The 11,234-nt window shown below is 35.0% G+C and overlaps 1 protein-coding gene across 1 annotated transcript; it reads left to right on the plus strand.

Moving 5' to 3' along the window:
- The first annotated feature begins 207 nt into the window (after positions 1-207).
- LOC147537836 (uncharacterized) lies at positions 208-4,681 on the plus strand. The gene is made up of 3 exons (XM_086643904.1): positions 208-682; positions 828-3,792; positions 4,118-4,681. Exons 2-3 carry the CDS (start codon positions 933-935, stop codon positions 4,498-4,500), a joined length of 3,243 nt encoding a protein of 1,080 aa, XP_086500030.1. The 5' UTR covers positions 208-682; positions 828-932; the 3' UTR covers positions 4,501-4,681.
- Positions 4,682-11,234: the final 6,553 nt, after the last annotated feature.

The raw sequence follows: 11,234 nt of genomic DNA on the forward strand, positions 1-11,234 counted from the left end.
GCACAATGACAGCTCTCCCTCAATCTTATATAATAAAAATTAGTATTTGAATTTATTTTGTTTCACCCCCTTGGGAGAATCTGACCTAAAATTAAACTTACTTACAAGCCCATATCATGTGGTATTTGAAATTAAACACATTTTAGAAGAAAATAAATAAATAAATAGAAACTACACGACTTGAATTAAAAGAATCAAAAGATTGTCAGATCTAAGTTACCAAACAAAACTGTCTAAAGATCCTACTTGTCAAACATGCTTGATGATACAAAATATGGGTCTTTCTGAAAAATCAAGATCAATAATCTTTAAAACCTATCCCCATATATGCACCACCCACAACAACCACAACTCCCTCCTCCCAATACAACTCTATTTCTCTCTCAATATGGAAACCCTAAGAATCTTACCTTGTTAATGAATTCAACACATTAATCCCATTTCCACTGTTCCACAACTAGTTCTTGAATGAACTAACCCAAGAAGCCATTTGGGTTCTACTCTGTTTTTTCTGTAAAATCACATTAAACAGATAACTTAGAAACATGGGTTGTCCTCTGTTTTAAGTGTAAGTTCTTGAGAACTCCCACTTGGGTTTTGAACTACCATTAAAGAGCAACTTGGGTTCTTCATATTTGTTTGTTTATAGATTAAGTCATTACCGCCATTAAAGACTCTTGAGGTAAGAAAGTTCCACCTATCTTCTTCTTCACTATCTTCATGCACCACCAAACTTTATTAGTTCAAATGATTGTTTAAAAACATAGTGTAATTTATAAGCATCATTCACTACCATTATTAACCCATTTTCTCTTTATCACATGCAGTTGTCTCTTGTAGAGTAAACTTTAATCACCATTACCAGAAAATCATATTTGTTGCTAATCATCTAAACATATTTCTTACAATCCCCCTCTTTCTCTTTCTAAGATATGGAGAAATCATCTTTACCCATCATCAAATTTTCTCTCTTCTTGTTCTTGATCTTCTTAAAGTTTACTAGTTTTCAAGTTTCTTGTCTCTCTTCTGATGGTCAAGCTCTTCTCTCTCTTTTAGCTAATGCTGATGCATCTTCAACTACATCATCTGTTCTTTCTTCATGGAACCCAACTCACCCAACACCTTGTTCATGGCAAGGCATTACTTGCTCTCCTCAAAATAGAGTTATTTCACTCTCTTTACCAGAAACATTTCTTAATCTTTCTTCAATACCTCCTCAACTCTCTTCTCTCTCTTCTCTCCAACTACTCAATCTTTCTTCCACCAACATTTCAGGTTCCATTCCTCCATCTTTTGGTCTCTTTACACATCTTCGTCTACTCGATTTATCGTCTAATACACTTTTAGGTCCTATTCCCACTGAGCTAGGTTCACTCAAAGAACTTCAATTTCTGTTCTTGAATTCGAATCGCCTTTCAGGTCAAATCCCTCAACAACTTGCAAATCTTTCATCACTTCAAGTACTTTGTCTTCAAGATAATATCCTTAATGGGTCAATTCCGTCACAATTAGGGTCATTGATGTCTCTCCAAGAATTCAGAATTGGGGGAAACCCTTATTTGACAGGTGAAATTCCATCTGAGTTAGGGTTACTTACCAATCTTACCACATTCGGCGCTGCTGCGACTGGACTATCTGGTGTCATACCAGCTACGTTTGGGGGTTTGATTAATCTTCAGACATTAGCACTTTATGATACTGAGATATCTGGTTCAATACCACCCCAGTTAGGTTCTTGCTCAGAACTTAGAAATTTGTATTTGCATATGAACAAAATCACTGGTTCAATCCCACCTCAATTGGGTAAGTTGCAGAAACTTACTAGCTTGCTTCTATGGGGTAATATGATCACTGGCCCAATTCCTGCGGAGATTTCGAATTGTTCGTCTTTAGTAGTTTTTGATGCTTCTGCTAATGAAATTTCTGGTGAAATCCCTGGTGATTTAGGGAAACTAATTTATCTTGAACAACTTCATCTATCCGATAATTCGATCACCGGTTCAATCCCATTTGAAATAGGCAACTGCACTAGTTTAACTGCTCTTCAGCTTGATAAGAATCAGTTATCTGGACCAATTCCATTACAGATTGGGAATTTGAAATTTCTACAGAGTTTTTTCTTGTGGGGTAATTCAGTTTCTGGAACTATACCTGAATCATTTGCAAACTGTACTGAACTTTATGCTCTTGATCTTTCGAAAAACAAGCTTACAGGATCGATTCCAGAGGAAATTTTCAGCTTGCAGAAACTAAGCAAGCTTTTGCTTCTTGGGAATTCGTTATCGGGTGAATTGCCAAAGAGCATCTCAAAATGCCAGTCTTTGGTGAGATTAAGACTCGGAGAAAACCAACTATCTGGTCAGATTCCTAAGGAGATAGGTCAGTTGCAGAATTTAGTTTTTCTTGATTTATACACAAATCAGTTCAGTCATAGTCTTCCTTCTGAGATTGCAAACATTTCGGTTCTTGAGCTATTAGATGTTCATAATAATCATATAACGGGAGATATTCCAGCTCAATTAGGAGCATTAGTAAATTTAGAGCAGCTTGATCTTAGTAGAAATGGCTTCACAGGAGAGATCCCTCCTAGCTTTGGGAATTTCAGTTACTTGAACAAACTCATCCTCAACAATAATCTACTAACGGGAACCATCCCGCAATCAATTAGAAACTTGCAGAAACTTACTCTACTTGATTTGAGCTTTAATAGCTTATCTGGTGAAATTCCTTCGGAAATTGGGTATATTACAAGCTTAACGATTAGTTTGGACTTGAGCTCTAACGGATTCACAGGAGAAATTCCTGAAGCATTTTCTGGTTTGACAAATCTACAGTCTCTTGATCTTTCTCGTAACAATCTTCATGGAGGGATTGAAGTTCTTGGTTTCCTTACCAGTCTCACTACCTTGAATATCTCCTTTAATAACTTGTCGGGTCCTATACCCGTTACACCATTTTTCAGGACTCTATCTCCCAACTCATATTCCGAAAATTCAAAACTATGTGTCTCCCTTGATGGGTCTACTTGTTCTTCGCGTCTTAGCAGGAGGAATGGCCTAAAATCTGCTAAAACAGTGGCTTTAATATCCGTAGCTCTTGTTTTCTTCACGATGGCAGTTCTTGGATTTTGGATTCTTTTAAACAGGAACAGAAAATATGTAGCTGAAAAATCCATTGCTGCAGCTGCCTCTTCATCGGGCGCTGAAGATTTCTCGTATCCATGGACTTTTATCCCATTTCAAAAGCTAAATTTCTCAATAGACAACATATTGGATTGCATAAAAGACGAAAATGTGATCGGGAAAGGGTGTTCAGGAGTAGTTTACAACGCCGAGATGCCAAACGGGGACATAATCGCAGTTAAGAAACTCTGGAAAACAAAGAAAGAAGAAGAAACAGTTGACGCTTTTGCCTCCGAAATTCAAATTCTTGGGCACATTCGTCATCGAAATATTGTGAAGTTACTTGGTTATTGTTCAAATAAAAGCGTTAAGCTATTACTCTACAACTATATTCCAAATGGGAATCTTCAACAATTGTTAGAAGCGAATAGGAACTTAGATTGGGAAGCAAGGTATAAAATTGCTATAGGATCAGCTCAGGGTCTTGCCTATCTTCATCATGATTGTGTACCCGCAATTCTTCACCGGGATGTGAAGTGCAATAATATACTCTTGGATTCCAAGTGTGAGGCTTATCTTGCAGATTTTGGGTTAGCAAAGCTAATGAACTCTCCCAACTACCACAATGCAATGTCTAGAGTTGCCGGGTCTTATGGTTATATTGCTCCAGGCAAGTACTTCACTTAAGTTTTTGTTAATCTACTAACATTTCTTTTTAGCCTTCAATATCTTACATACTTTTGAGTTTTAATTAGGGTTTATAACAACTAGGGTTAATATGTGTGTTTCTCTAACGGAGAGTCCAAGTTCGGAGCTTACTGGTTTAAAAAAGAGACTATCATCTACTAATGGTTCAATCTATCCGTTAACGTCCATAAACCAGCTCTCCTCTACTGAAGTCCAAGTTTTGCTTCTGTTTTGAAAATTCAATAGTAATTCAAGATTTTGTGAAATTAGTTTTCATTACTAAATTGGTACTCTATTTTTCTTTGCAGAGTATGGTTACACGATGAACATAACCGAAAAGAGCGATGTTTATAGTTACGGAGTAGTCTTGTTGGAAGTTCTTAGTGGCAGAAGTGCAGTTGAGCCTCTAATAGGAGATGGATTGCATATAGTTGAGTGGGTTAAGAAAAAGATGGGGAGTTTTGAACCAGCTATAACTGTTTTAGATTCAAAACTTCGAGGTTTACCGGATCAAATGGTGCAAGAAATGTTACAAACACTAGGTATCGCTATGTTTTGTGTCAATTCATCGCCGTCAGAGAGGCCAACCATGAAAGAAGTAGTAGCATTGTTGATGGAAGTAAAAAGTCCACCTGAAGAATGGGGAAAAACTTCTCAGCCTCTGATAAAACAACCATCCAATCAGAGTTAACAAGATAATATTCTGTGTTAATTATATGGATCTTTTAGAGAGTAATTTTCTTTCTTCCAAAGAGAAAGAACATAAAAGAGGGAAGTGATATAAAATGAAAATGACTTTTGGTAAACTCTGTTTGGTGAGGGCTCTTTTGTACAGTTTAGAACAATTAGATGATTAATTTGCTTCTTGTCTTTATACCTTTATTGTGCACTCTAGTTTCTTATTTAAATATACTCAAGCTCTTAGTTTCTATTTAATATATATGTGAGGTTTAGGGTCCCAAATGTTGATTTGTAGGTCCTGTATTTCAGGGTAAGAGGAGACAATGAGGAACCAACCATGCCCATAATTCAGTCTCCCCACATGTGTGGTTTGACTATGACTTGTCTTTTCTTCTCACATCCATACTTCATTTGAACCCATACACTTCACTTTTAAGACCATCACAAGTTTCAGTGATAGATGATTTTCTGAAGATTACAAAATTTAAGGATTCAAGATTTGTAGAAAGCACATCTAGAAAATTCTTCTTATTATTTTTCAAGCCCATCCACTATTCTTTCATCAAAAAAAAAGCCCACCCACTATTTTATTTTTTAAGCTCTTACAAGTGGAAAAAAAATTGCAAACTCTGATTTAAGTATGCAAACAAAATATAATGATCTCGATATAAATATAAATATAGGCATTTGTGGGTTCAATGGGAAATTGTCTTGAATTAAATTACGTATAAGAAATAAGTCAAAACTAAATGTTTGTGAACAATGTGGATATCATTTGAAAATTAATAGTTTAGGTAGAATGGAACTTTTGATTTATCCGGGTACTTGGGATCCTATGGATGAAGACATGGTTTCTATGGACTCCAATGAGGAAGATAAAACCTTCCAATTTTGTGACTACTTTCTTTCCTTGTTCTAGATTTTGTCGCAACAACTCTTTTGACTACCCAATTTTTCATCAGATTTCCACAAAAAACCGAGCTAAGTCAATGTGCTCTGCTAGTTAAGAGCAACAAATTACTCGGTTGCTATAAGGTTCCAGCAAAAATCTTAGATTCTGAGCTCAAGTCTTTCTCTGAGATCCAAGATGTTTAGAGCTATTCAACAAAAACCCAAGTATGTTGATGAAGATAAACCTTACATATTGAAGTTTTAGGTTTGACTAAGAAAATATCTCCCTCTCTTTTTCTCTTTGTGAGTGGTCTTCAAGCGTAGATACTTTGATTTGTTCGATTTTCTTTTTTCTTAAATTGTTCAGCGTGTGCCTCGAACCCTTGACCTCTAAGGTGGAAGATTATACCTCTTACCATTCCAACGAAGGATTGTTGGCAATTTTTCCATCTTCAACAATGTTCTTCTCACATTTACTCTCTAAAGAATTAGTAACTAGAAAAGTAGAAGAAATAGGTTTGTTCGATTTTTCCATCTTCAACAATGTTCTTCTCACATTTACTCTCTAAAGAATTAGTAACTAGAAAAGTAGAAGAAATAGATTTGAGGTTTATGGAAGGCTCTTATGGAAAGAGAGAGACTTATCTTCAAAAATAAATTTTCAAGAAGTGTCAGTAAAAATGTAGTGTAATTTGTACCTCTATAATAATCTATGTTCAAGACTTAACATTTTTTGTATTATCTCCTAATATTTTGTGCACGTAAGATTTTTCTTTGTCTATATACTGGGTACCCAAACCAACTGTGATTTTTTTACTTAATGAGGTTGGGCTCACATACACGCCACCTATATCATGTGTTTTGGGGGGGGTTTTATCGTTGTCCACACAAGTTATCAGAAAACTTCAAAATTCTCCTGTATGTGAGAGGTCATGGAGAAAAAAAAATCTAAGTACAAGGTATATGTCCACCACCTCTTGGTGTAGTGGTTAGACACCTACTCCGCAACACGGAAGTCTCAGGTTCGATTGTTTTGAAGAAAGTGAAAATCTAGGATGAATTTATTGAACTTTGAATATAAATGAAGTATAGAAGTAGATTAATTGGGCTATAGATGGCTTATAATGGCCTGACAAATATATATGACCTTTATGGCTCAAATTAAATATACGAGGTTAGGTTATCTCTTCTCAACAAAAAAAAGTTAGGTTATTTCTTGGCAGTTTAACTAAAAGGATAGTTCAAAAACAAAAGGAAAAAAAAACTAAAAGGATATTTCTTGGCTCCTCTAGGGACAAGAACTCAACAAAAGGATAAACATAAGATGCTCATTCTCCCCAGGACCAGCAAATAATCTGTCCTATTACCAATTCTCAACGACATCCACATGCCCATCTACTCCTCTCCCGGCCACTAGTCTCTTTTTTGCTTTCTATCTTTTTCCACCTTTGTCCAGTTGTGTTCCAACTAAAACACGTCTTTATTATGTATTTTCAATATGCCCTGTCTTATAATGTAGTTGGGCTTTAGGCAATTCTCTTGTTGGGCTATAGGCCCGGGCTTGTTTCAGTTTGAGTGGGCAGTGATTGAACTTATCACATCTTTGATGTATCAATGCCAAAATGTAACGACTAACGTTGATCGTAGTCGACTTCCAAAGAGAAAAAGAAAGCAGGCCTCGTCCTAATCCCTTTTCAACTTGTTAATGGGCAAAACATCCAGCCTTCACATTTAATGTGTATAAGGTGTAAAAGAGAGAAATATATGTTACGTCTCTTTACCTTGTTACAAATAGTGTAGATTGTTGAATCAGTTTTTCCTTGTTCTATGAAGTCTTCAATTTATTTAGGAGTCAATAAGTAGTTGTTCAAATTCAAGAGAGAGCGGGATTTTGAACAAAGAAACAACCTTCGATTTAGAATTATAACTCTTTATTTTTTGAGTCCGGTCGCGAGGTCTGAATAGTAGGTATGAATCATAGTGCAAATATTTCTTGATCTATTCCACGGATTCCGTGCTCCAGATATTCGAATGAATATCCGACGAGGTAGAACCATCTCTATCAAGATGACAGACCCATTCTCTGTTCTATCAATAGGATCAATTATAACAAGTCACACACTCATATTCCGGAAATACCGAAACAAAGGAATTCCACGGTCGAACTACCAGAATGCCCTAGAAATACGAGTCCTAATAGGCAGTGCCATTTCATATTGATCAGTTCAAAATATGAGTTAAGTTAATGGAATCATTTATCTTATAGTATAAATTCAATTAGCAAATTCATTGACTCATATTGATTCAGATTATTCCAAGGCTTGATTCCTTGTTTGTTGCACAAAAAAGCTTTTTGAATTACCGGTAGAAATAGATTTCGCTCCCTCTCTTTCCGTACCTTCACCTAATTCACGAACGTTATTGACCGCAATGGATCAAATAACAATGAATACCATTATTCCAACAGGTAGACATTTCTTTGATATAGATTCTCTATTATTAATTGCTGTGGTACGAAAAATACTGGAAAGAGTAGCCGACCCATTTATGAAGAAAAATTCTGATTCATTCCGATCAAGCTTCCTGCCTATTAATCTGAAAGTTCTTCTCAGATACAAGGAAATGATTCAATTCCAGAGCCAAAGATCGTAGTTCTCGAACGAGCAATCGAAAGGATTCTGGAGCATCCTCGGGTTTAGGTATTGTCCCTCCAATGATCGTAGTACCAAGTACTTCCTGACGAGCTCTAATATGATCAGCACAAAATAAGAAACGGTCTCTCCAACGCATAAAGGGTTGGGAGTTCACGTTTTCATCATCCTTGGTAAAATCAAGTCCTAAACGCTGGGTAGCCAAGTGCGGAGCGGATAACTGCTGAAAGCATCTAAGTAGTAAGCCCACCCCAAGATGAGTGCTCTCCTATTCCGAGTCACGTGGCTTTAGTCAAATTGAGCTCTTTTAGGAGAAACTCAAATATAAATAGAGTTAGTCTAGTAGTAATTTTCTGCACTTTTTAATTACGTATCATTATCTATGTTTTAGTTAGAAATAAAATCAGTTGTGAGTCTTCTTTACTTGATCTTTTTTATTAAGTTTATCATGTTGTAGTTCAGTTTGCTTTATCGACATGGTACCAGAGCTAGGTTGCCTAGGAAGTGTTTGATTTTATTTCCTAGTGAAGCTATAGGGGTTATATCTCAGCTCGTGGAAAGGTTTTGTGCTGGTCGTTTAATTGCAGCAAAAAGGATCCTTCATTATGTGAAAGGTACTCAGACTTTTGGGTAAATGTACAAGCCACTTAAATCATTATGTTTTAGTGATTTTGTAGATGCAGATTGGGTTGGTGATGTACATGATAGGCGATCAACAACAGGCTACTATTTTAGTATAAGTTCAGCTGTAGTTTCATGGTGCAGTAAAAAGCAAAACACAGTTGCTTTTTCAAGTTGTGAAGCTGAGTATGTGGCAGCTACTTTGGCCACTTAAGAATGTCTTTGGCTTACAAGGCTCCTTCAGAAAATGACATTTCTTATGGATAATCCAGTTCCCATCTTTTGTGATAATGAAAGTGCAATCAAGCTTGTTGGAAATTCAATGTTTAATGCACGCACGAAACACATTGAAGTCCACTTCCATTTTGTACGAGAAAAGGTGTTAAATCGAGACATTGACCTTAAGAAAATAGGAACAACAAACCAAGTAGCATGCATCTATACCAAGGCACTAGTCAAAGCTAAATTTGAAAAGTTTCGAAGTTCTCTTGGTGTTGTTAATGGACTTCCGCACTAAGAAGGGCGGGTACAAATAGTGTAGATTGTTGAATCAGCCAGTACTTGTTTTATGAAGTCTTCAATTTATTTAGGAGTCAATAAGTAGTTGCTTAAATTCATGAGCAGGGCCGTGTGGTGGGGAGTGCGGGCAGGGCGCCCGCAGTGGGCCCCCCACCACTAAGGGGCCTATATGCTGAAAAGGTTCAAGTATCAATATTTACATTTAAAGACAGCGTTCAAAACAGAAAGCGTACACAGCTCAGTTGGAAAGCAATTAGAGTTTCACTCAAGAGACTCGGGTTCGAGGCCCGTGGACCTCAACAAGGTGTGGTTTTTCCATTTTTTGTGCCTTTATGAGATTAAGAGTAATATTGTTAAATCAACACTTATTTTTGCTCAGCTACACTTTTTCTTAACTATTGTATTATTTTAGGTGAATTTCTTAAATCATGTAATGTGATTTTATGAGATAGAAATCTTAGAATTTTTTATAAAATTCCAACAATAGGCAATATATATATATATATATATATATATATATATATATATATATGTTAGGATCCAACATTCTAGAAAATAAAGAATTTCAATATATTAAATATAGTTCAAAGTATAATTTAGATATTATATAAATATACTAGAGTATATCCCGTGCCCTAGGCACGGACACTTGTATCAATCAAATGTTAGGAAATTTATTGTTGTATTTTATTGAGAGAGAGATTTTTATTAGTTATTATTTTTTTGTATTATATTTTTGTTTATTTTCTCTTAAATTAGTTATTATTTTATTGAGAGAGAGAGAGAGATTTTAAATTCTTTTTTTAATCCTTGAAATTCATTTTGTTTCTTTTTTTCTTAAATTAAAAGTTTTATTTCTAAGAAGGAAAGAATTATTGTTTTTTAAATCGGTAACTTTATTTCTACGAAGGACTATATTTTAATTTTTGAGAAGGGCTTCTAGACTATCCTTTATTAAAAAAGGATGTTTGTCACAGTCATCGTTTTCCCTTCTGTTTTATTATATAGATTGTTTGTTCACAAATCACGAGTGATAATTGATATTTAGAATAAATCTCTTATAAAATGATATTATTAAAGATAGATTTTTTTATCCTACGATTATTTTCTTCAAAATGTATTTTAACTCATCTATATCTATTTAATAGTAAATTATCTTGCATTTCGTTCGATTTTTACTTGTAATTTTTTGTTGTACGAAAGGCCTAAAATCAAATTTCGCACAGGGCCCTGAAATTCTCAGGCACGGCCCTGTTCATGAGAGTCGCATGACTTTAGTCAAAACTCGTTGAGCTCTTTTAGGAGAAATTCAAGTATAAATAAAGTCAGTCTAGTAGTAGTTTTCTGCATTTGTTAATTACATATTATTATCTTTGTTTCAGTGAGAAATAAAATCAGTTCCGAGTCTTCTTTAGTTCATCTCTCTTACTAATTTATCTTGTTGTAGTTAAGTTGGATATATTGATACACACCCATAAAGATTTATGACCCATGTCATTCTCGTGAAACAACCCTCCCAAAAAAACTCATGCAATTTTGTCGTCGTCACACTTCTCCCTAACATTCTCCAAAGTTTTTGTTATTCTCCCCGAACGATTTGTTATTCAAAACAAGTTGTTATGGTCTCTAATTTGTTAATCTATAATGATATTTGAAATTGTTTCCGATGATCATGATGAAGAAATAGTGTTTTCATTAAAACATAGTTTCTCTCTGGAATTTTGAATCTACTAGTTTTCAATATTGTAATTATCATATTCTGAGTTCATTAGATTATGAAATCTGTTATCATGTATTGCTGAAATAGATCGCGTTTATGGTGATTTCCTATGACATATACTAATAAAATTCAAACATCATTAAGTTCATTTTCATAACAAATTACGAATGGTTCATAACAGATTTCATAACCAGTTATGAATGGTTCATACCACGTTATGTACCTACATATTATCTTATGATGTGTTAATATGTCTTATGATGCATTTCATAAGATTTTATAAAAAATCCGCATATTGTTATGAACTTTCGTACTTGACTGAAGAATTGTTTTAACATTATT

The sequence above is a fragment of the Eschscholzia californica genome, unplaced genomic scaffold (assembly GCF_041429995.1).
Source record: "Eschscholzia californica isolate CP2 unplaced genomic scaffold, dmEscCali1.0.p SCAF_5, whole genome shotgun sequence".
In the NCBI taxonomy this organism is placed as follows: Eukaryota; Viridiplantae; Streptophyta; class Magnoliopsida; order Ranunculales; family Papaveraceae; genus Eschscholzia; species Eschscholzia californica.

Excerpts from the sequence above, each read along its gene's own strand:
- LOC147537836 (XM_086643904.1), top strand. The coding sequence starts at position 933 with ATGGAGAAATCATCTTTACCCATCATCAAATTTTCTCTCTTCTTGTTC. Across the intron at positions 3,793-4,117 it reads TTATGGTTATATTGCTCCAG|AGTATGGTTACACGATGAAC; the intron begins GCAAGTACTTCA and ends TTTTCTTTGCAG.